The 26,911-nt window shown below is 36.9% G+C and overlaps 1 protein-coding gene across 4 annotated transcripts in view; it reads right to left on the reverse strand.

The window, feature by feature from the left end:
* Positions 1-26,911, reverse strand: part of negr1 (neuronal growth regulator 1) — a 308,138-nt gene that overhangs the window by 61,117 nt on the left and 220,110 nt on the right. For 3 of the 4 annotated variants that reach the window (XM_051705953.1, XM_051705952.1, XM_051705951.1), the window contains one exon: positions 817-1,830. The exons of the other annotated variant lie outside the window; for it this stretch is intronic. In XM_051705953.1, the coding sequence (XP_051561913.1) occupies positions 1,730-1,830 (101 nt within the window). In that variant the 3' untranslated portion in view covers positions 817-1,729. Of the gene's footprint in view, positions 1-816; positions 1,831-26,911 lie in introns of those variants that run through there. 4 annotated transcript variants of the gene reach the window in all.

Raw genomic sequence — 26,911 nt, forward strand, 5'->3', positions numbered from 1 at the left:
AAAAATGAAAATTCTCTCATCTTTTACTCACCCTCATGCCATCCCAGATGTGCATGACTTTCTTTAATCTGCTGAACACAAACGAAGATCTTTAGAAGAATATCTCAGCTCTGTAGGTCCTTACAATGTAAGTGAATGGTGCTCAGGCCTTTGAAGCTCCAAAAAGCATATCAGAATCAGAATCAGAATGAGCTTTATTGCCAAGTATGCTTACACATACAAGGAATTTGTCTAGGTGACAGGAGCTTCCAGTGTACAACAATACAAAAACAGCAGCAAGACATAGATAATAATAAAAAATAAAAAATAAAAACTAATTATACACATACATACAGACACACACATACATACATAAACACATACATACATATAACTCAGCATAAACATAATCTATATAACTCCAGTTGTTTTATCAATGTCTTCTGAAGCGATCCAGTTGGTTTTGGGTGAGAACAGACCAAAATATAACTACTTTCTCACTGTACATCTTGACATTGCAGTCTCTAGGTGATCATGATTTCAAGCTCAATTACACTTCCTATAGCGCCATCTAGCACTCTACGCATGCGTCAAGCACTAGGAAGTGTAATCAAGCTTGAAATCATGATCACCTAGAGACTGCAATGTCAAGATGTACAGTGAGAAAGTAGTTATATTTTGGTCTGTTCTCACCCAAAACCAACTGGATCACTTCAGAAGACATGGATTAAACCACTGGAGTAATATGGATTACTTTATGCTGCCTTTGTGTGCTTCAAAGGCCTGATCACCATTCACTTGCATTGTATGGACCTACAGAGCTGAGATATTCTTCTAAAAATCTTCATCTGTGCTCAGCAGTAGAAATAAATTCATACACATCTGGGATAGCATGAGGGTGAGTAAATGATGAGAGAACTATCCCTTTAAATAGCCCAATATTATTTAAAAGATTTATCACATACTCTTATACTCATTTATATTTTAATCTGGAATGCAATCAAGGATTTCTCCCCAATAAAGAAAACTTTTGAGAAGAGGCAATCATAACTAAAACATGTATTTCTAGAATAACTAGTATAGGTTATGAACTTACTTTGTATATTGCCGTCAAATGAAAAAGGCTATATAGCACAAAGGTCTAAACCATTGAGGTATGGCTGTAATTTTGGTCCACAAAATGATTAATCATATTTCATTGGGATATTATACTAAAACTACTCTTAAATTTGTTCTTTTGCCATCAACTATATACCGTTATTTGTTTATATAATCCATTTTTGAAATGTAAGACAATGTTTTTTGACTCATGGGTTTTAAATGAGCTCACCAAAACCTTTGATGATCTAAATACTTTCCCCGTTTCATGGGTATGTAAATGCTGTACCAGCACAGAGAGCAAGGTGGCACACTAGGGCGCCTTTCCATTTTCAATAACAAAGACACTAATGTCAAACACCCTCAATTTTCCAAAGCATGATTTCAGCTAATTTTGGAGTCTTCAAAGGGGGACAATGTGCTCTGATTCACAAAAAAAAAAAAAAAAAAAAAAAAAAAAACCTAAAACCGCATGTATTTACAAACACCAAAGAAAAACAATTACCATCCCAACACAAGTAATGCTGATTCAAATCCCTTGTTACTTTCCAAACAAACTGTACCAGATTGGATCCAGCCATCAGCGATGTGAAAGATTCTGTAAATTCTCAAAAGGGTTCTTTACAGTCATTGTGTATGGCCATCCCCAGGGCTAGTAAACGCTGACGAGAGAAGAGAGAGCCAGGATCAGGTACTGGCAGGCCAGCAGGACGTCAGCGCCTCCTGTACTTCCATACGGAGCGGTGTTGGGTGCTGTAAACAACAGAGCAGAGACACACGCTGATTACCAGATTCTCTTTCTCTCCTGGCAGCAAGTCATACTCTTACTCAAGCAGTACTGTACCTCCTCCCTTTCCATATGAGCATTGCCAGCTTTCACACTATCAAATCAAGATAAGGGATGGACTCTTTCAATCTGACGCCTTGTACTTTTTATAAACGACACTGGGTACTTATAAATAGTGTTGGGGTAACGCGATAAATGTAACGAGCGTTAAGTAATCAGATGACTTGTTTTCGAGTCATGAGTAAAGTAACACAATATTTTTTATTTTAGACCATAATATCGGAGTTACTTTTTAAATAAAGTAACGCGTTGCTTTTGTACACCTCTACTGTCCCTGTACTGTGAGAAATCAGGAATAAAAGTGTGCAAACTTCGGGGAGGAGACATAGTGCATAATTGGCATTGTTGGTCTATAGAGTGTGAGGCCAGAGACTATTTAGCAAAAGAGATGAGTCACTTTTATTTAAATGAATGGGAGAAATTGGAACGCCCAACCAAGAAGCTCTAGCACCCAACAGTCAATGGATGTAGAGAGGAAGTCCCGCCTTGCAGGTAAAAGAGCCAATTTCCTTTTAGATACAGACATCGCCTGTCAATCATCTCGCTAATGCGCATGCGCATTTCGTGTTTTAGCATGACATGAGGTCAGCAACATTCGGTTGAGTGAAACACGACTGATTCATTTGTTAATACACACTGCATTAAAAAAAAATCAGTAAACACATTTAGGCAGAGGGATTATAAGACTAGTCTTCCACTGGCCACGACACGATACACAGGGTGAAATACTGGCTCAATTCACGGATTTATGCAGCCGAACTGCTCTGTGTTACAGCTCCCTGTAACTGGGAGAATGGGATGAGAAAAGCTGAGTCTGGATCAGTGACTCCAAGCAACGTTCTACATCGATTGTGTACGCAGAGAAAATGTCTTTGTTTCTAAACATATTCGATATTTTTGTTTTATAATAAACAAGTAGTTTGATTCATGACACAAACCGTTTTTATGACATTTTGGTAGCATTATAAACAATTCCATTCAAGTTGTATCAACATGCCCCTCTGAAGTTGTGGCGTCTATATGCACGGTGGATCAACTCAAAACAAGTTTGCACTGAGATGACAAGTGAAAAATATATAATTATTCATCAGACTTATTCCTTGAACATGTTAGGCTGGCATTCCCCATTTAATTTTATTCTGAATTTTGAAAAACATCTTAAGTTGACTCTGGCTGTCACGGTCCTGTCACTCTGTCAGTCTGGGTTTTGGTCTGACAGGACCGTGGCATTGTGTTTCATATTCTGTCTTTGTGTGAGCGCGTGGTTTCAGTTGTATTCCCTGCCGTGTGCTGTCTTGTTTCATGTCGGGAGCACGGTCTCTGGATCCTGACTTCCTGTCTGTTTTGGTTTCGGTCTGTGTCGGGATCCGGACACTCGTGCTCCATGTCTGTCTGTTATTGACGTGAGTGCGTTGCACTTATGTCATCTTGGCAGCATGCACTCACGTCAATAGTTTATGTCTGTTTCTCGCGAACGTGGGTGCGCCTCGCGTTGCACTCACGTTGCGCGCCCGGGTCGCGAGCTGTCTTCACATTGTGCTGAGGTTCGGTCACTTCGGTCTGAGATTTCGCGTTTGTGTGTGGCCGAACTCTCGCACAGGTGTCCTGTCTCGTTTTTGTCGCCTGTTGCGCGCATCGCGTGGCGTTTGCCTTGCGTTGTATACTCAGGTTTTTTTTAGTGTGAGAATGTGTGGCATTGTATGCATTCTCTCATCTTGTTTGTCAGTTGGCATGGGCATATATTGCCTTATTGTCTTGGCGATATGCGCTCATGCCATTCGGGTGTTTTTGTTGACTTGTGAGAGCACATGGCTTTATTTTGTTTCTGTATCGCCATGTGTCTCTCTGTCTTACATCATACCCCGCCTCCTTGTTTCCAATTCTTAGTTTATTAGTCATACCTGCCCTGTCTTGTTAACCTGTTGATTTCTCTCCTTATTTTAGTCTCCTCGTTTTTGCCAGTTCGTCTTGTTTCCAGTCTTGTGTGCTAGTGTTTCCAGTCAGTCTTGCTTGTGTGTTCAGTCTTCCCTGACGTTCGTGTTTCCACCACCTGGTTCCTGTTTCGGTCCGGTCGGTCCACGGAGGCCGTTCCCCTGTCACTGTCAGTGCCCATGGCCACAGAGGTTGTTCCCCTGTCACTGTCAGTGCCCATGGCCACAGAGGTTGTTCCCCTACCGCTGCCAGTGCCCACGGCCACGAAGGTTGTTCCTGGCTGCTGCCAGTGGCTATGCCTGCCACGGCCAACGAGCCAGTGCCCACGCCTGCCACTGCCAACGAGCCAGCGCTCACGCCTTCCATGATCAACGAGCCAGTTCCTGAAGCCTCGTCTGTCTCAGAGCCAGTGCCTGAAGCCTCGACCGTCCCAGTGTCCTCAGTCATGACGGCCACTCCCACAGCAGTGCTCCTGGCCGCCCGGAAGAGGAGGAGAAGGGCTCCTGTTCGCCAGTCACTGCCAGCGCTCCCGGCCACTGAGGCCATTCCCCAGTTGCTGCCAGTGCTCCCAGCCATGGAGGCCGTTCCCCAGTCATTGTCAGCGCTCCCAGCCATGGAGGCCGTTCCCCTGTCACTGCCAGTGCTCACGACCACAGAGGTTGTTCCCCTGTCACTGCCAGTACCCACGACCATGGAGGTCGTTCCCCTGCCACTGCCTGTGCTCACAGCCATGAAGGCTGTTCCCCTATCACCGCCAGTGCCCCTGGCCACGGAGGCCATAACCCTGTCACTGCCTGTGCTCACAACCACAGACGTCGTTCCCCTGTCCCTGCCAGTGCTCACAGCCACTGAGACTGTTCCCCTGTCTCTGCCAGTGCTTATGACCAAGGAAGTCATTCCCCTGTCCCTGCCAGTGCTCACGACCAAGGAGGTCGTTCCCCTGTCACTGCCACTGCCCACGACCACGGAGGTCATTCCCTTGTCCCTGCCAGTGTGTTTACGGCCACGGAAGCCATTGTGGGATTGTGGGTTTGTGTGTGGCCAAACTCTCGCACAGGTGTCCTGTCTTGTTTTTGTCACCTGTTGCGTATACGCTCAGGTTTCTTTTAGTGTGAGAATGTGTGGCATTGCTTTTTTTGGTGTTGCTATGCATTCTCTCATCTTGTTTGTCGGTTGGCATGGGTGTATATTGCCTTATTGTCTTGGTGATGTGCACTCATGCCATTCAGGTGTTTTTATTGTCTTGTGAGAGCACGTGGCTTTGTTTTGTTTCTGTATCACCGCATGTCTCTCTGTCTTACGTCATACCCCACCTACTTGTTTGCCCATTATTAGTTTATTAGTCACACCTGCCATGTATCAAGTGTTGGGCTTTGCTGTTTTAGACAAGACAGTGGTTATTCTTCATTATTCATATTGGCTGCTATGTTGATGTAAAAACAAATCATGCGTATTCATGTTATTGATTCTTTATTATAAATATGACGCAATGACCTACTTTCTAAATATCTGTTTGTTTACTATGTTGTTTTGACATGAGTGTTGTACAGTAGCTAGCATGACCTGTAATATATCTTATATGCAATGCATGGCTTATTTGTATGGAATGCATAGCATAGCAGAAGAGAAAGTGGCTTTAAGGAAAAAGTAATGCAAAAGTAACGCAAAAGTAAAGCAACGCTTTACTTTTCATAAAAAATAACTTTTTAATTAAGTTACTATTTTAAGGAGTAACACAATATTCTAACGAGTTACTTTTAAAAGTAACATTACACAACACTGCTAATAAATGAGAGGACATACTGTAACAGTGCAATTCCATCATATGATTACATTACTTTCTGCCATTTATTTATATGAACTAAATTGTGACATTTTCTGAATAATAATAATAATAAAATTCTATGCAGTTGCTAAGGTGTTCAGAGTGTTTTTTAGTGCACACAAAAAATTTTCCCAAAGTAAATTTCTCCATCTTTTATCTGTTATCTAACATTTTATACAATATATCATATTTTATATATTATGTCATTTTCTATTTTATTTTAGGCCTATCTAGTTATGGGTTTTATATGAGTTTAGTGCCACTGTAGACATCATAGTAACATGCAGCTGTCAGATTATTTATATATATATATATATATATATATATATATATATATATATATATATATATATATATATATATATATATATATATATATATTAAATGTAGTTTATTAAAAATGTATTAATGTAAATTTATTCACTGTGCATTTGTTACAGTTACTTTTGCATTTGATGTTAATTAGATTTTACAATTAAAAGTCATAATTGTTTAATAGATGAATAATTGATTTCAATTAACTGACTCAGCTGAAGTATTTGACATAAATGGTCACACTGTGTTTTTATACGGTAAGAACAAAATATGCATTCAGAACAGTAAAACATGCCCCAATTCCAGGGTGCAAATATTACCCAACCCTACAAAAGTCAGTTTTTGACACTGCTCTTGTCCCATCTTCATTGTAAAATTACAGGATTTTTTCACCTGTTTTATCTTCCAGGTAAATATTGTTGAGGGCACAAATGTAACAAATGGCCCTAAATGTAATAAATGTATAACCTTTGGTCCAAAATGTAATAAAGGCCTAAAAAGTAATAACTTGGGGTCTTAAAGGAGCAATATGTAACATTGACATCAAGCGTTTAAAATGGGTTCTGCAGTCCAAATTCAAAATATTGGAGAGAGTTGATCAGCTAATGTATATGTTTGCAGTGTTTTTATTGTTTGCAAATTATAAACCAGCTCATGTGGATTTTTTATAACTCTGTCAATGTTAGCTAGATGTATTGCTGGCTTCCATGGCTGCAGCGTGCTGTGTTTGCCCACTAACTTGTTTCAAATTTGGCAACCTGGGGTGTCAAAATACTATTGGGAAATGGGCAGTGGGTGGGATCACACAGTCCAGAACAAATTCCAGCCCGGAACGGACATTTCAAAGTAAAATATACTGACTGTAGCATTGTTTTCGGAGAAGCCAGTATTTCAACTTAGCATGTTTCCTAAATCTCTGGTAACATATTATGATAATTTTATGCTTTAGTACAGTAAATATATTACATATTGCACCTTTAAGTGTAATAACATCCCTAGTGAGATGATCAGTGTAGTGATTAATAATCAGTTTACTTAGTAAATGTAAACAATTTATCATAAGTTTAAAACAGGGACTAAAATCGGTTCAAGGAATGAAAAACAAAAACAAACCCAATTTTATGCAGAATGTAACCAAAAACAAAGTCATTTTCAATTGTTCATTAAACTACAGGGTGTATCACAATAAACTTTTGGAATAACACCACATTTTGTTAAACTAAAGGAGATCAGCAGTTACAGAAATACTCAAACCAGCCAATCTGGCACCAACAATCATGCCATGGTCCAAATCACTGAGATTACATTTCCCCCCCATTCTGATGGTTGATGTGAACATTAACTGAAGCTCCTGACCCATATCTGCATGATTTTATGCACTGCACTGCTGCCACATGATTGGCTGATTAGATAATCGGATGGATGATTGTTGATGCCAGATGGGCTGGTTTGAATATTTCTGTAACTGCTGATCTCCTACGATTTTCACGCACAACAGTCTCTAGAATTTACTCAGAATGGTGCCAAAAAACAAAACAAAAACAAAACATCCAGTGAGCAGCAGTTCTGCAGATGGAAATGCCTTGTTGATGAGAGAGGTCAACTGAGAATGGCCAGACTAGTTCGAACTGACAAAGTCTATGGTAACTCAGATAACTGCTCTGTACAATTGTGGTGAGAAGAATAGCATCTCAGAACGCTATTCTGAGATGCGGGTTTGCGCTGTTTTGGCGGCACGAGGGGGACATATACAATATTAGGCAGGTGGTTTTAATGTTGTGGCTGATCGGTGTATACTAATGTATGGAAAAACAAACTTAAACTACCTTAAAACATAAAATATACCAAACACTCTTATGGCACATTTACATACATTAATGACCAGAAGTTATTGCACTTAGGGTTTTTATTACATTTAGGACCACTTTAATGCGATAAATGAATTCATATTTATTACCCTCAACAATATCCTTAAGTATGATTGCTTAAAACAGTAAATACAACCCTCTACTCAACAAGCTGCACAATTTGAGGTATCATTCACGTCCAAAGCACAAACGATGCAGGACGATGCACCAAAGTTTAAATAAAAGTTGTTGAAATCCATAACCCTTAGTATACACAATAGTGCCTTAACAAACACCACTGATAAGCCTGTGCTGACATTAGATATGTTTATATTTTCTTAGCAAACACAGATCTCAGTGGCAGAATACCTCAGGTCTCGCCCCGAAGCACAACAACTTGAGTGTAGTACTCAGGAGAGGTGCTTGGGAACAGGTGTGAGAGTGTACAGGCATTCATCTTCATGAGAGTTTGTGTTTCACAGCTCTGTTAATGACAGACAATGGCCTACCTAAGGAGGTTAGTACATCATAAACACACACACACACACACACACACACACACACACACACACACACACGTTATGAGGACTCTCCATAGACATAATGATTTTTATACTGTATGAACAATAGATTCTGTCCCCTAAACCTAACCCTCACAAAAAACTTTCTTTTTCTTTTTACATTGTCAAAAAAACATAGTTTTGTATGTTTTTTAAGTGATTTGAATTATGGGGACACTAGAAATGTCCTCATAAACCACATTTATAGCATAATATCCTTGTAATTACCAGTTTGTAACCTAAAAATGTCCTCGTAAACCACCCAAACCTGCCCCCACCACACACACACACACATACACATCAAACACACACACACACACGCACACACATGTTGTGTTTTCATGTTTTATGAGGACTCCATAGACATAATGGTTTTTATACTGTACAAACTTTATATTCTATCCCCTAACCCTAACCCTACCCCTAAACCTAACCCTTACAGAAAACTTTCTGCATTTTTACATTTTCAAAAAACATAACTTAGTATGATTTATAAGCTGTTTTCCTCATGGGAACCGACAGATTGTCCCCATAAAGTCAAAAATTTCAGGTTTTACTATCATTGTGGGGACATTTGGTCCCCACAACGTAGGGAATACACGCTCACACATACACACACACACACACACACACACACACATTGGTGCAGCTATCCTTATGAGGACTCTCCATAGACATAATGATTTTTATACTGTATGAACTATAGATTCTGTCCCCTAATCCTACCCCTAAACCTAACCCTCACAAAAAACATTCTTTTTCTTTTTACATTTTCAAAAAAACATAATTTAGTATGTTTTTTAAGCAATTTGAATTATGGGGACACTAGAAATGTCCTCATAAACCACATTTATAGCATAATACCCTTGCAATTACCAGTTTGTAACCTAAAAAAAATGTCCTCGTAAATCACTTAAACACGCAAACACACACACACACACACACACACACACACACACACACACACACAGGAGTTTATGTGTCCTGGCTGGTACTACTGACTTTGTTTCATATCTAGTGAATTTTTTGACATGTTCACACTGCAAAGTGTTTTTCTTAATCAGTATTTTTGTCTTGCTTTCCAGTAAAAATCTCTAAACATCCTTAAAACAAGATACATAAGACATAACATAAGACATTAAGTCTTGTTTTCAGAGGAATTGCATTTTTTTGTGTGATGTTTATGCTTAAAACAAGAAAAACTATTTGCCGATGGGTTAAGAAAAAAAAACTTAAATCAAAGGGAAAACAACTTTATTTTTCTTACCTCATTGGCAAATAGTTTTTTCGTATGATATTTTGTGAATATGTGTGATGATTACAGTCTCTAATGGACTCATTATGGTATGGATTCATTTAGTTTTCCAACACTCAGAGATACAATAAGACTGAATAACACCATCAAATAGCAAGCCTTACAGTAATAAGCATGTTTTTGTATGAAAGGTTAATCAAATAATTGCTCTATGACAAATACTCTCCTGAATTACAGTAGTGGCCAAAAATATTGGCACCCATGGTAAATATGAGCAAAGAAGGCTGTGGAAAAAAAATCTGCATTGTTTATCCTTTTGATCTTTCATTCAAAACATTTACAAAAATATAGCCTTTAATTGAAGTAAAACAATTGAAACGGGGGAAATATCTCATTATTAAATAAATATTTTTCTCCAAAATGCATTGGCCATAATTATTGACACCCTTTTTATTCAATACTTTTTGCAGCCTCCCTTTGCCAAGATAACAGCTCTGAGTCTTCTCTTATAATGCCTAATGCGGTTGGAGAACACCTGGCAAGGGATCTGAGACCATTCCTCCATACAGAATCTCTACAGATCCTTCAAATTCAGAGGTCCATGTTAGTGGACTCTCCTCTTCAGTTCACCCCACAAATTTTCTATGGGGTTCAGGTCAGGGGACTGGGATGGCCATGGAAGAACCTTGATTTTGTGTGTGTGTTTTGTTTGGACAAAAATTGGACCTCAAAGCCACGCATCCATTTTCACCTCCATTTCAGCTTTTTGAGGCTCTAAATTACCAGTGTTGCTTAAAACATTTTTTATACCAAAAAATTGCAGGCGTGACCACACCACCTGCAATTGGAAGCCTGGAAGATCAGAAATGATTATGAGATATAAAATGATGCAAATTGTGATGATGCATGGTCAGGCTGGCGAAGAAAATCAAGGAGAGCAAACTGCCCTGTACACTGCAGCTTCATTCTGCCTCCATCCAAAGCACCGGATAATGACACAGTTTTTGCTAGGCAGAGAGAGTGGAGCTAGTAACCATGGAAACAGCTCACATCCTGCGTTGGCCCCTTTGCCAGAGCCACAGAGTGTGCACAGTGCTACCGATGGAACAGAATCATTTGGGCTATAAGCACCTGCTGCAGTATCTAACTATAACAACCCTTTGTCAAAAAAATACATAAACAACACCATATGGTCGGTGAAAGGTAAAAGGACAAAACGCTTTATCCCCGTAGCAGTTTTGCTATTGTACATTTATTTCTAGCATCCCATTGGACTAACAGCTACTGTAACGTCATTGATGATTCAGGGATTTGCCAGAAACATCCTATCATCTTGCAATAGAAGCAATTAGGGAAAGCACAAATATTACCTGCCTGGCTGCATTGTGCAACTTAGGGACCTGTTTAATATCCCACTGCGTCTAAATCAGCCTGTTTTTGTGACAGTGCAGGTTGTTACTGCACTTTCCATTTTAATTAACTCAACCCCTCCCTACCAAAGACAGTGGCTTCCTTGTGATTACTCTTCTTTCAGCTTAAAGAGCATAAATACAGTCAGAGAAGAGGGTATTGCAGTGGATTTTGCAACACCACGGCAGTCCCTTAGACTAGGGGTTTTCAGTCTGCACTGACACAGGGAGTCTTCCAACATGGGTGTCAATTGATTAATTTTTTTTTTTATCGAACTAATTACATGATATGCAGATTAATTAATTGAATAAATCACAATTAATCACACATCAGTATGTTCTGATAAAGACCCTAAATAAAGATAATTCATTACATAATAATCAAAATAATCATAAATATAAGATATACTAAATATAATAATATTCATTTACACTCACTTATTACTTTATTAGGAACACCTGTACACCTACTTATTCATGCGATTATCTAATCAGCCAATCGTGTGAGAGCAGTGCATTGCATAAAATCATGCAGATATGGGTCAGGAGCTTCAGTTAATGTTCACAACAACCATCAGAATGGGGAAACAATGTGATCTCAGTTATTTCAACCGTGGCATGATTGTTAGTGCCAGACGTGTTTACATTTATATTTACATTTATTCATTTGGCAGATGCTTTTATCCAAAGCGACTTACAAAAGAGGAAGACATAAGCGAATCATCTTAAGGAGACAGTGGTACAAAAAGTGCCATATTACAAAGTTTCACTAGCATCAGAATAGTATTCAAAACAGATTAAAGTGCAACAAGAATTTTTTTTTTTTTTTTTTTTTTTTTGTGACTGATTAAGTGCTCATGGTGCTCACATGTTGGTTTGAGTATTTGTGTAACTGCTAATCTCCTGGGATTTTCACGCACAACAGTCTCTAGAGTTTAATCAGAATGGTGCCAAAAACTAAAAACATCCAGTGAGTGGCAGTTCTGCAGATGGAAATGCCTTGTTGATGAGAGAGGTCAACGGTGAATGGCCAGACTGTTTCGCGCTGACAGAAAGGCTACAGTAACTCAGATAACCTCTCTGTACAATTGTAGTAAGCAGAATAGCATCTCAGAATGCACAACACATCGAACCTTGAGGCGGATGGGCTACAACAGCAGAAGACCATGCCGGGCACTTTATTAGGACCATAGTGTTCCTAATAAAGTGCTTAGTGAGTGTATAATAACATTATAATATCAGATTATTCAAAGACATTACGTGTTTGATTGTATATGTGAAAGGGTAAGTGACTGACAGCCTCACATCTCCTTTCGTGTTCCATGGAAAAAAGTAAGTTATATGGGTTTAAAAGAACATGAGGATGAGTAAATGATGACAGAATTTTCATTTTTGGGTGAACTATCCCTTTAACCCTTTCATAATAATAATAATAATAATAAATAATAACTGGGCCCTGCAGAGTAGCGACACACATATGTGTTTCTGCAGCAGCCTGTTAAGTTACAAGCTGCCAGATTCAAATCGGCTTTTGCGTCAACACAGGCTGCGCTGGTCAAGCGTCTGTAATTTATATTCGCTCAAACAGTTACTCATACAGTCTTTTAAACCACAAAATAAGTTCATTTTATATACATACATACAACTCGTCACCAAAGTACCATGATAACAGTTCACAGCTTGTATATGCACAGCCATCATATCTAAACGTGATCTTCCTATGCACGCGGCCACATCTGATTAGGTGCAGATGCGGTTTTCATTCACACAAACAGCAACTCAAACAGTCTTTTCAGGCATATAATACGTTTGCTTTCTGAAACAGAGAGCCAAACTATCACAGAAGTACCACGATAACAGTTCACAGCTTGTATCTGCACAGCCATCACATCTAAACGCAATCTTCCCATGCACGCAGCCACGTCTGCTTAGATGCAGATGTGGTTTTCATTCACACAAACAGCAACTCAAACAGTCTTTTCAGGCATATAATACATTTGTTTACTGAAACTATCACAAAAGCACCATGATAACAGTTTAAAACTTGCATAGTCACAGTGAACACATGCTGAGCGTGATTATCGGATGCACGCAGTCATGTCTGTTTACATTAGCACGTCACACACACGCACGCACGCACGCACACACGTACACACACACACACACACACACACACACACACACACACAGTGTCTGAGATGTCAAACAGTGCATAGGCAAACCGGACTGCTGATATTATTTGTTCATTAGTTTTTTATAGCTATCTATAAACAAAATAAATAAAACCAAAACAAAACACATTTGTTCACATGTTTACTATATTATATACAGTATTTTATTTTTTAATGACAAGAAATAAAAAATAAAAATAAAAATAAAAAATCTACAGTCTGTCCCCTCTACTGGCTGTGCAGTGTCACGTGCAAAAATAAGTCACTCCAGGGAGCACTGCAAGGGAATTTAGACCCTACTCATGATAAGGATAAGAAAATTCAGTTTTATATAACTTCTTCACAGACCCCTGGCCTTAGACATATGAGTGAAGTGGTACAGCTATTAAGTACGCAATGACATTTTACACTGAAAAACAAACTGTTGGATTAACGCTCTTAAGACTGCATATCTTGAGATGCAAGAGCATCAATTTCCTCATTATGTTTGGATCAGGGAGTAATCAGTCATGTGCATCTGAATCATGGTTATGCACTCACCTATCTAAAGCAGGCAAATGCCTTCCCTTCATATGATTATGAAAAGAACACGTATAATAATTGTGCATAATAATCACTGCGGAATAGCTTAAGGCCATGGACAGACGTCTGTGCGTAGCTTATATACAAGACCTTGCTAGACTCCAATTCAAGCAAATTCAAGCTCTCCCTCTGTCCTCCACTCTGTATTAGTTTTGGTTGATTTACTTAACAGCTTAAGTCTTTTTAGGCATAATGTTGTTGTTGAGAAACAGCAATTTTTAAAAAGATAAAACTATTAATAAAACTATTATTATGAAACTACTAGGTTACAATTATGATAAGTCAGTTTCCATTCTTATTGGAATATTATTGCTGTAGCATTATAAAATAAATGTTTCATCATATACTCACCCTCACCCTCTGTCGATCCAAACCCATATGACTTTGTTTCTTCCATGGGGAAAAAATTAGAAGTTTAACAGAATGTTCACACTGCTCTTTTCCATTCAATGAAAGTTAATGGTGACCAGAGGCTGTCAAGATCCAAAATATTACAAAAAACTCCATAAAAGCACCTTAAAAGTATTCTATACTTTTAGACTTGTGTGCTAAATTCCAAGTCTTCTGAAGTTGTTATTCACTGATAATCATCTCCTCCAGCGCAGCTCTCAAATCTCAAACACATTTCTGCATATTTAAATATACTGTGTCAAAATGTGTCATACCAGGACTGACATCTATGAAGCCAAATATCATTGTTATATTTCTCGTATCCGGTCGCAATGCGGTAAATATTAAAATGTGCATATACCAATTAAACAAATGAGATTTAAGTGCTACAGTGGAGGGGAAGATTTTCAGTGAATAATGACTTGAATTTTGGTCTGTTTTCACACAAAGCTATCGTATGGCTTCAGAAAACTTGGAATATCGCACGCAAGTTATATGGACTACTTTTATGGTGCTTTTTTTTAGACTGGTCAGTCACTGGTCACCTTTCACTATATGCAAAAGAGCAGCATGAATGGTCTGCAAAACATCTCTGTTTGAATTACAGGAAGAACGAAAGGCTTATAGGTTTGTAACGAAATGAGGGTGCGTGTATTCTCACATTTGGGTAAACTATCCCTTCAATATGGTTGGAAACAAATCATAATTTACTGTACATATGTGAAGTCAAACCAAAATAAACTTGTTTGATTAGTTCTGTTGTGTAACTTCTGTTGTAAATGTGACATGTGAGATTCTGCAGAATCATTTTGCAGTTAAATTCCATGAAACACAAATAAGCAGTAATGGTTTAAATAAATAAATTAAAGCAATTATCTCAATGGCAGTTATGTGAGGGTGGCTGGATCTGCAGGTAATCTGCACAGATGATGGTTGGCTGCTGCCCTTCTCCCTGGAGGCTAGTCGTCTCTGGCTTCGAGAGAAGGGTTCAATATCCTTGACCATCAATCAGTGGCCTATTGTTCCCTCTTCTGCCTCCAGAGAAAGCCTCGCCAAGCAGGCCTAAGCATTTGCAGAGTCCTTGGCAAACTGGCATAAATACTGCATCTCCAATCTTGGATTTGACAAACATTCCCTTTATGTCCTCATTCAGTATTGCTGCTCTCCATATGATAAACTACCTAATTCCCTGCCTGGAACAAACATGAAAAACGTCCCCACTGTGTGGGTTGGCACCATTATTGTGCTTAGTGCACTTTGTGGTTTGAAAACTTTGTTTTGTGTTCTGTCCTTACACAGAACGGATGCACAGCTGGATGGAGCGCAATTTCGAATGCAGAGATCTCGAGACTGTTTTTATCTGTTTCAAACTATTTTTATCTTGACACAGTGATCTAAAAATGTGATGCAACCAAAGTGAGACTCTCCACAAGCGCCCGTCTTATGCATGTGCATAATGGCACATCCTTAGAAAAGCCCTTGTAATAAATCTATCTTGGACAGATTTATGAATTAAATTTGAAAAATGGATTGCTGTGGACCGTAGGCCAATTATCGGCGTATGTTCAATAATATTGAAATAAAGAGTATATTGCCTTCCAAGCCCACATTTTGCATTGTCTTTGCAATGCTTTACTCGTCTGCCACAATAATGTAATGCATTTTAATTTTCTGAATTATTATATTTAAAATATATAATATATTTATAATTATTTACATATAACTATTTATCATTATTTATCATTATACAGCATTTGAGCGCCTTTCTCAGCTAATATTTATATATGTGATTAATTTGATTAAATAATTGCCATATCATGTAATTAACTGAATTTAACATTTTTAAATGAAATTTTACATTTAAAAGCCATAGTGGCATCAATGAGAGTCAATGGTTTACAACATTTAATAGCTCACAATTGTTCAGTAATTGTTTAGTTTACTTTACTAAGTAGCATTAAGTAGCAATGTAGAGAGTAAATTGTTTAGTACATATAATAGTACACCATTGCGATCCCAGTGTGAACAGCAATTGACAAAACAAACACATCATGAATAGGCAGCCAATGCAAGTCAAAACTGAATAGCACTTGGAGAAAGTTAAGTGCTTTTGTAAATGTTTGATACATTTAGACTTAACCACCTAGCAACAACTTGGGGTTCTATGAGGGTTATTTTTCATACAAATGTTTATCATGTTTCTGCTGTGATAATGTTAATGGGTTTGAAATCCCAGGAATACATTATCATAAACAGGGCCTAACACCATGTGTGATGGTCTGATGAGATCAAAATGAGCTAATTTCGGAGTCAGTGCTTATTTCAATATTGCACACAGGAGGAGTTTATCTGACATGCTGGTAGTGAATAAAGCTTGACTATGTCTCTGCCTGGCCGTGAATTTCACCTGAACACCAACACAGTATGAACTCTTTTTGATACAAGACTGCGGCACATAGAGAGGATATATATAAAAAATAAAATATATTTTATTTCAGTTCATTTCTGATGCACTTTTCAGCACCGACATTGCTTACATATTCCATCCGAAATTTCTAAACACCAGTTAAGTTATTCATTTACAGAATGGAATTGACTCCTACCATCTATCTACTTCAAGTTTCATAAAACATTTTTTCCCTTCATAGCATGTTTCCTCCACACACTTATTCGTTCAGAGCAGTGAAATATGAAGTTATTGTCTGTAATTGACTCAATTTTATCGATCGATCGTTACATGTAGCGTTTTAAACGGCACCATTTCCAGCACATAATTATGCTACTGGGTTTTGATTTAACTGCAAAGTGCTACAGACATCAATATACTCATTGAGAATTCACAGCAAAAACATGAGGAAACACATCTGCTATGGTAAACGCAGTGAGTAAACATGTGTGATTCATTGTATTTGCCTCCATCAACAAGCATCCCATGGGTGGAGTAAATAATGAGTACCATGAATTGGAGCAGTAACATAAGGATTCATTGCTGAGTCAGTCAGTGCCAGTATAATCTGGCTATTTGTCTATTCCTCCCCCTCCTCATCATGTAACTGGAGAAGACTAATGAAAAAATCTGCACTGACATGCAAATGTTTTTATCACACTAAAATTAAATTAACCTGAACAATATTGAGGTCTTGTGGCTATACTTTTGAAACACTGTGTATTTTAATGTTTATGTACTAGCCCCATTCACTTCCATTGTAAGTGCCTTACTATAAGCTTATTATTTTTTTTAATTATTATTATTATTTAAATAAACGAGGGACAAGTCAAAATAATCTTTTGTGATAATAAATATTATGCCACAAATTTTGTCAATTGAGCTTAACTTGTATGAAATCTGGAATATTCCTTTAAGTGATTTATCACTTTTAAAGGGACAGTTCACCCAAAAATTTAAATTCTCTCATAATTTACTCACCCAAATGCCATGCCAGATTTAAGTCCTTTTTCTGTTAACCTCCACCTTTGACCAGTAGGTGGCGATATGCACAACGAATTCGAATTGCCATAAAACAAAACAAGGAGTATATGAAAGTGAAAGTGGAGATTTATGGTAAAAATGTACTTAAATATTGATCTGTTCCACACCTATCACATCGCTTCTGAAGACATGGATTAAAACACTGGAGTCATATGTATTACTTTTATTCTGACTTATATGATTTTTGGAGATTTAAAGTTCTGGCCACCATTCACTTGCACTGTATGGACCTACAGAGCTGAGATATTATTCTAAAAAGCTTCGTTTGTATTCTGCAGAAGAAAGAAAGTCACACATCTGGGATGGCATGAGGGTGAGTAAATTAGAGAATTTTAATTTTTGGGTGAACTATCCCTTTAAGCGCTTTTTTGCCTTCACTAGTTCATAATAAATGGTCCTGTGATGTGACAAGTACATTTTTAAAAGTACATACTGTATATTTCATGTAGTCTCTCAATTAAAATGAGATTATAAAACTACATGCATGATCATTTTAAAATAATAAGCAAAATAGTATTTTATGCATGTAACACCACAGGACATTTCAACCTTCCAAAAGTATTTAATGTCAACTACCCATTTCCACTACTCAATCATGCTGTGAGATTTGTATAGATATGCTTTTAAATTTAGTTCACAAATAACATGTCCATGCATATATATATATATATATATATATATATATATATATATATATATATATATATATATATATATATATATATATATATATATATATATATATTATTGTTATTTTTTTTAAATACTCTTCTAGCCTTTTTGAAGTCATAGTCCTACAAGAGTGACACGATTTTTCAAAGTATAAATATTCCATGTAGTCTTTCATTTAATAAAATCCCCTGAATAAAAACCTTCTGAATAAAAACCCTATTTAATTATTGTACAAGAATTTGAAAATGCTTTTCTTGCATTTTAGATGAAGTATAATATGTCACACTGTAGGAACCTCCTGTCACTGCTTGACAAATGTCAACTTACCATTTCATATCAATTTAATTAACTTTATATAAAAAAATAAAAGCATAGCAATTAACGCAGCAAGTAATATCGAAAATAATACCACCAATGGTGTATCATTCATTATGTCATATAAAATTACACAGGATGTTCATGCACTAAGCACAGCTAATAATAAAGTTATGTTCAATGAAGACTGAAGTCATGGGATATCAATGAGTTAACATATGCAGTGCTGGAAGGGGCCTCACTAATTAGCATATTATGCTATAAATTGTACGACAATTGTTTCAAAAGACTCTCTTCAAGATTTTTCTGTGATCATTGCTTTCTTAGAGGTCATCACCGTATGACCCTGGATCATCTCAGGTTTTGTGTAGCCTTGTTGTGCACAGCCCAGGGGAAATGCAAATGAAAGCCACAGTGTCCATGAGAGAGCCATATTCATTCAGTGCACTGGTTATGTTATGCTCTTCTCCAGGCACGAAGTTCATCTGCAGAATACTAAAAATCTATTGAATATACAGTATGCATGATTGCTTTATATTCTTCAGCTCTGCTCAGGATCTCTTTTTGCAAACAATTCTCACTGCTGCATGGCTGAATAGGGGAATAGGTGCTTTTAAACAGTGGCAACGTAATGCAACCATCCATTACAGCGAGAAAACACACTGTATGTTCGATAAGATAAGCTACAAGTTACATTATTTGCTGTTTATTTGCCTAGTGGTTTTCTTGCATTTTTATCAAGTGTAGTACTAGAATATTAAAAGTGTTTGAACTTAGTACTTGAAAGCTTCAGGGTCAGGTGATGTATCTCATAAAAGATGAAATGAAGTAGCTCAGTGTTATCTGTTTCTGTTGCTCTTTGTTTTAATTCAAAATTCATGTAGCTGAACCTGTAGGCCATACTGATTGACAGGGCTGCTACTAGCAGACAATGTCTACAACAACTACAAAGGCTTGCACAAACAAATTCCTTCAAATGTTATCACCATCAAATCCACTCTATTCTTTCTTACATTGCTCTATCCTTTCAGGCACTCTGACACTATCTGTGGGACTTACAGCACTGCATAAATACCAAACTCCCCACAGTGACACATGCACTTTAGCTTGATATGGATGCTGTCAAACTCCAATCGCTTCAGGTCAGGAAGTGCTTTATACCTTTGTGTTTGAGCCTTTCTGGAAGGGGTCAAAAAATATTGATCAGCTTTACTTGATGATACCTGACAAATTAGGCTGGGATATTGACCCATTCTACGACCCCCTCTGGCAGCCGTGGTGCAAATTATATTGCAGCTCTGTCAGAAATACATACACACTGGGAAAAATCAAGACCAAGGTAGAGAAACAATGCAGAGGCCCTTTACGCTAGGCAATTTTGAGGGTTAAAGTAACATTTAAACTCACAAACTGTACATTAAAGGATAGTCCAAATCCATATGACCTTTATTTTTCCATGGAAGACAAAAGGATATGTTAGAATGATCACTTTAAATCACGGGTTTTAAAAGACACCCCCCCCCCCCCCCATCTTTCTGAGATATCTTTATTATATATTTAGTATTTATGTTCTCTGAATGTGCATGATTTATTTAAGTTCCTTTATGTAAAGCACTTTGGTCAACATGTGTTGTTTTTAAATGTGCTATAGAAATACATGTTAATGATTGATTGATCTTTATTAAAATTCATCATATTTAAGGCATTGAAGCAATTCACCAATGATGATCAATAACCTTAAAGGGATAGTTTACCCAAAATTAAAATTCTCTCATCATTTACTCACCCTCATGCCATCCCAGATGTCTATGACTTCTTTTTTCAGCTGAACACAAAAGAAGATTTTTTGAAAAATATCTCAGCTCTGTAGTTCCATAAAATGCAAGTGAATGGTGACCAGAATTTTGAATGTCCAAAAAGCATATAAAGGCAGCATAAAAGTAATCCATATGACTCCAGTGGTTAAATCTATATCTTCAGAAGATATATGACAGGTGTGAGTGAGAAACAGATGGTAAAAAGGGATTAAATATTTATCTATCTCCACATTCAATTTCACATTCTTCTTCTTTTGTTTTTGGTGATTCACATTCTTTGTGCATATCGACACCTTCTGGGCATGGACTTAAATATTGATCTGTTTCTCACCTACACCTATCATATTGCTTCTAACATTTTTCATTTCTTTTAGGACTTGTGTGAATACTCATTTTTATTAGCTGTGCAAAAGTTATCGAACAATCGACTAGTCAGCAGGTCAGTGTTTTCTTTATTATTATAAATGGTATGTGAACAGTTTAAATTAACGCAGACATCTCAGATGTCTGCAGTGACAGTTTCACTTTATTTTCACTTTTGCATAATTCCACATTATATATTTGCACACAAATACACTTGAAGGACATTTGTGGACAGAGGAATTTTCCTCCTACTGTCACTATATAGAACAAGCACAACTAATGTCATGTGATCCACGCCTAGTCGACACAGACATATAACATTGACGAGTGGCAGAACTAATTTCCTAGTCAGTGCAACCTACTTCTCATGAATACTTTAGAGAAAACTCCTATGCATGCTTCAGAAGGCTTTATCATAAGTTGCTGCATAGCATGTAAAATAACCATTTGCACTCCTTGTGCATGACAGCAGAGTCTCCAGTGTGTAAAGTCATGAAGTTCAGGGTTTTCCAATATTCATCTGCTTGTCCCACTTTTCTCAACCCACTGTCCTAACCTCACATTATGGACCTGACAAAGACCTTCGAATAAGTTATGCTCATGAATAAGATTTGCGGTGTTTGAGGTATTGTTAATCTCATGGGAGCAGCCAAATTGCCTTCTGCCAAGAAGCTAATGATAAAATGTTCACAAGCATTTTGGAAAGTGCCAGTTTTCCCATCATAATGAAAATCCAATTTTGTGGTGGTTCACTGTCAATTAATATGCTCTTTCAAAAACAGAGGGAGGTAAACCCTTCCAGGTACTCTACCTTTTCTCTTGCATTGCCTGTCGAACTAGTGTATATATTTAAATGGCTCCATTTTAAGAACAGTCATCCTGCCAGCAAAAAAAAAAATAAATAAAAAATCTGCTCATTTTCATGTAAGTAATTATCTATAAAAGTGCTTCAAAATTGCCTTTCTCAAGCATTTTTTGTATTTGACCTGAGGTGTATACTATTGGTGCCAAAAGCACAAATAATTAGAAATTTAAACAATTATTTCAGTCAAAACACTATGTGCTTCATACAATATTTAAAAATAATGAAATCTAAAAGTGTGGTCATAGTCAAAAAGTAACAAATATTCTTACAAGGATTCCAGACAACAACAGAACATATCTTATTCAACCCTTTATTCAGTTATTAAAAATAAAAAGAGAAACGATAAGAAATGATCACAGAAATGATAAGCTAATGTGTTTTTACTGACAGAATGTTCCTCATTAGACAGTAGTTTCAAATATTTATGAGTCTATGGGCTCTGTTTTCATGAGTTCGCAAAGTGTAGTGCGACACACTACGACCGCGCACAACGTCTTATCCAATTTTCGTGAGAGCAGAAAGCGCAAGTGGGAGTGGGTGGGAGTGTTTGTGCTACTGTGGGTGTATGCACACAAACTGTGGGTGTACTGTATGTTAATGAAGTGGTGCAAAGTGCAATTCGTTTTTTTTATCCTGAGAAATAGGTCATTGCGCAAAGATGTTTCAAAAGGACGTAGGTTTTCAGCGCAAAGTCTAAACTCAGTTCTTGCATTTGCAGTTTGGAGAATTCACTAGCAGGAGGTAATAAATTCCATGTCCAAGCTCTGAAAATAAAGTGGAAAACGAAAGTATATACATAACGATCACTGTTGTAGCCATTTTATGAAACAAATATTTAAGAGATTTGCATTAAACTATCTTTAGTTCATGGTTTATTTTTCAATTATTATTATTATGTTTATATTTACAATTGTTTTTGTGGTTTAATTTGTATTGGTATTTTTCCATCTGTTGTCACTGCAAAAGGGGCCAGTGGAAGAAGATAGAGAGTAAAATGTTGGGATTTGGTATGATTTTTTTACCACTTCATTATTTTGATTATATTTTCATTTCGTTTAAAGTTTAATTTGAATTTAGAAATATTTTTGGTACAAAATTTTCGTGTTCCAATAAATTAATTGAATATTTCAACATCAAAATCGACCAAATCGACAAAATAGTTGTTTGTCAGTAGATGAAAATGATTAATTATACTTACATTCTCTATAATTTAATGGACTGTAAATACGAATCCTGACGAGAGCCACATTTTCCATGCGTATAAAAAGAGACTGTCATAGAAATATGCCTGACATTCAACAGGGAAGCAGTTAATACACTACAGACTTCTTATACTCTCTGTCTTTGTTAATGTCGCTGGTGCTTGATAGGGACTTGACTTTATAATAGGACTGAGACGGTGCTGGAGAAGAACCTCAGCATTAAATTGCACTTGACCCAAACCACTAGCGCTTTGCTCGTGCAATTTCACCAAACCCACTTGCGCCTAGACTTATCGCATGCTTGAACGAAAACAATGGGCCATGCCCATTGACTTTGCATGTATGACTTTTGGCATAGTGCAGTGCTTAGTGCTACAGCTCCTAAAATAGGGCCCTATGTGTTTTTATTTTCTCCAAAGGTTTCTGCATGAAAACTGCTTTCACAGAAAAAAATTGATAGACAATTTTCCTTTAGCATTACTTTACTCTTTCTTGACATGGAAATGATACCATCCATCCTTAAATAATAGCAGTAATAACAGTAGTTCCAAATGATATAGTTTGTTTTATTGAAATCAGAAAACGTGTAATTACTAAAGTACTAGTGCATTTCATATTAAAATAATATATGTAGTTCAAGTCAGCCAGTATGTTTAAACCCTTAAATCCTGAAAACCTCTCTCCTATTTTATTCAGTTCCCCCACATTTGAAGAGAAATTTTAAGCATTTTGAAATTTGTTCTTGTTCGCTGTTGAGGGAGTGAAGGAACATAGCACCAAAACAAACCCACTATAACACCCACAGGCTCCTTCACTAATAACACCAAAAGAAACCAATACAAAGAGACAAAAACGAATCAAGCTCTTCTCTCGGGTTGATCACGAACATCCCAGTATTATTTAAATAACAGTAATTAAGGTTAACCCTTGGAGGAGCCAAAAGGAGCCAAATCTGTGTGTAATTGAGATCACATACTCTACCTACACGGATTACCTTACCAGCAGTCAAAATGCCATGCTCTTTGTATCAATAGATTGTAAGTTTACACTGGCACCAAACTGTTTCTATATGCCTATAAAATAAAGTGTTTTAACGGAAACTGTTTCTTTCTTCTTTCCCCAGATAGTGAGCAACACCTCTGCCTTAGCACTCCAAAAGACCTGCTATTCATCTACAAAATAAACCCACTTCAATAATCCAAATGTCAACAAAGAAAAGAAAGGACACAATATCAAAAAGTAATCTCATGGAAAACATGTACAGCCATTAGAAATAAACAACCAAGGGTAGTAAACATATCTCTGGGAAAAAAGAAAGAAAAAGAGACCACGGCAAGAACCACAAACACACAAGGGTGAAGGAAGTCAAGGTTTTAATGTTTCGCCGTTTCTCTTTGAGGATGACACACGAGAGAGTGAAGCACCGAAGTAACGCTCAAAATGTTCCGTGACAGTAAAATACACCATAAAAATGAAAGCAAAGCAAACTCACTAATCCTCTTTTCGCAAAGCAGCTCAGACAAAAGTGTCTGCCAATCCCTCGCATACAAATTAGTGTTGTCAGTGCGGACAGGATGTAAGATGAGACTTATTAATGTAGATTGTTTGAGTACACTCGTTCTGGCAGGATCAACTCAAACGAGTGTTTGGAACAGTGTTAACGAAAACTGAATGAAAACATTTTGTTAAATGAATATTCCGGGTTCAATACATTAACAAAAATTTAAGCCCAATCAACAGCATTTGTGGCATAATGTTGATTACCACAAAAAATTATTTAGACTCGTCCCTCAAGCAAAAACAGTAAGGCACTTACAATGGAAGTGAATGGGGCCAATTTTTGGACAGTTTTAAGACAGAAATGTGAAGTGTATACATTTATAAAAGCACTTAAATGAACTGTTCTGTTAATATTGTTTATGTCTTGTGGCTATACTTTTGAAACAGTGAGTATTTTAATGTTTACAGATTGGCCCCATTCACTTCAATTGTAAGTGCCTCCCTATAACCCAGAGTTTTGCCTTTTTTAAAAGAAAAGGAGAGGACAAGTCGAAATTATTTTTTTGGCAATCAACATTATGCCTCAAATGCTGTAAATTGAGCTTAACTTATATTGTACCCAGAATATGCCTTTAACTGAAATAAAAATTACATAAAAACAATCTCTAAGAAATAAAAACTACATTTTCAAGACTGTAAAACTAACTAAAATAATGATAAAAAAAGACCACAAATTAATGTTAGTTTTAGTTTGTGATACACAGTATATTATAAAATGTAAAACTTTTACAATCTTATTTCATCAAACATGAAAATTACACTTGATAGGATGACACTATATAGCCCTGAGAAATGTAATGATGTAAATATATTTAACAGTTAATGCATACATATAAAATATTTTACAAATAAAATAAAAACTAAATCTGCTGAAGAAACTAAAATAAGAGTAATAGAGTGAAAACTGATGGAAACTGATGAAAACTAAACTGAAAGAACAAATTGAAATAAAAACTACATTAAAAATTCAAAACTTAAATAACCTTGATTTGGAACTTCATTGGCAACAATGTTCTTGGGTTTTATGACTTAAGATTTCTTGTCAAAAAAGATCACACAGCTTACTGACCTAAATCTTTCTCACATGCACAGAAAGAGAAAATGAAACATCCCAAGGAGATATTTGCATGCATGTGTGCCATCTTGATGCTATCTGAGGTGTTCAGAAAATGAAAATGTTGAGCCCTTGGAAGTGTCAAAGCCTTAAGGCATATTTCTTAATTTGAAGTTAAAAAAAAATATGTTAGAGCTTATGATGATAGAGAGGATGATATCTGTGACTAAAAGAGATCTAATTAAAGAAGCACCCATGCCATCTGAGGGAGGAAAAGGAAGAGAGAAAAACAGAGTGTGAGAGACAGAGAAAAGGAGGTGACTGGTTCGATGTAAGGAATTAGATCAATAAATCTAGTGATATCGTACGATACAGACACATTACTGTATAGTTTTTGTAATACTGTCTGCCTGATCATTATTTGAATCCTTAAAGGAACAGTTCTCAGTTAACATTATTTACTTATTGTTCCAAACCTGTATGCAGTTATTTTTTATATTTGTTTAGAGTGACTACAGTGACAGTGATCTATCAAGCTCAACAAAGGACAAAAAACACACCATAAAAGCACCATAAACATAGTCTTTTTGACTCTTTCGCTATATTCCAAGTCTTTTGAAGCCGTACCATAATTTTGTGATGAATAGTCTGAAATAGAAGTCATTATTCACTGAAAATCTCCCCCTCTGCTGTAGTGCTAAATTCAAATATTGAGCCTATGGAGCATGTTGGACGTCAATGACATCAAATGTCATTGGTTCTCGCATATCTTGTGACCAAGCTGTATAAAGTTTCTTCAAAAACATTCCTTTGTGTTCCACAGAGAAAAAAATAACAGCACACATGTTTGGAATGACAAAATAATGACTATAATGACTAAAATGACTAATGAGCTATTATTTGAAATGTAACAAAATAGACACACCTTTACCTTTCATAATCATGTAGAAAAAGTTTTGTGCACACAGGGACACAGGTTCAAATCTGGCCTGCATCATGTACAAAATCCATTTTCCCCCATATCTCTCCTTCCATAACCTTGTTTCTTTTCAATGTTAAAGGCACTGTAAGTCATGTTTTGTAAATAATACATATAAGATGTCCCTACTACCTGACAGATATCACTGAATTAGGTGTCCTAAGAAATCACTCATGTCTATGTGACAGCCCAAGGCACTGTAAGCAGCAAAAAACATATCAGGGGAGCAGCTTGTTTTTGATTAGAAATAATCAATCCTTGTCAATCATTGTGCCCCTTTGGATTCACTGACATCGGGTTGGCACACATGTCTATAGAGGCTGGGATTTTGGAGTTAGGGTGCATGGTGGAAGGGATTTGGGTGGTCTAATTCAATGGATAATT

Source organism: Myxocyprinus asiaticus, chromosome 9 (genome assembly GCF_019703515.2).
Source record: "Myxocyprinus asiaticus isolate MX2 ecotype Aquarium Trade chromosome 9, UBuf_Myxa_2, whole genome shotgun sequence".
Classification (NCBI taxonomy): Eukaryota; Metazoa; Chordata; class Actinopteri; order Cypriniformes; family Catostomidae; genus Myxocyprinus; species Myxocyprinus asiaticus.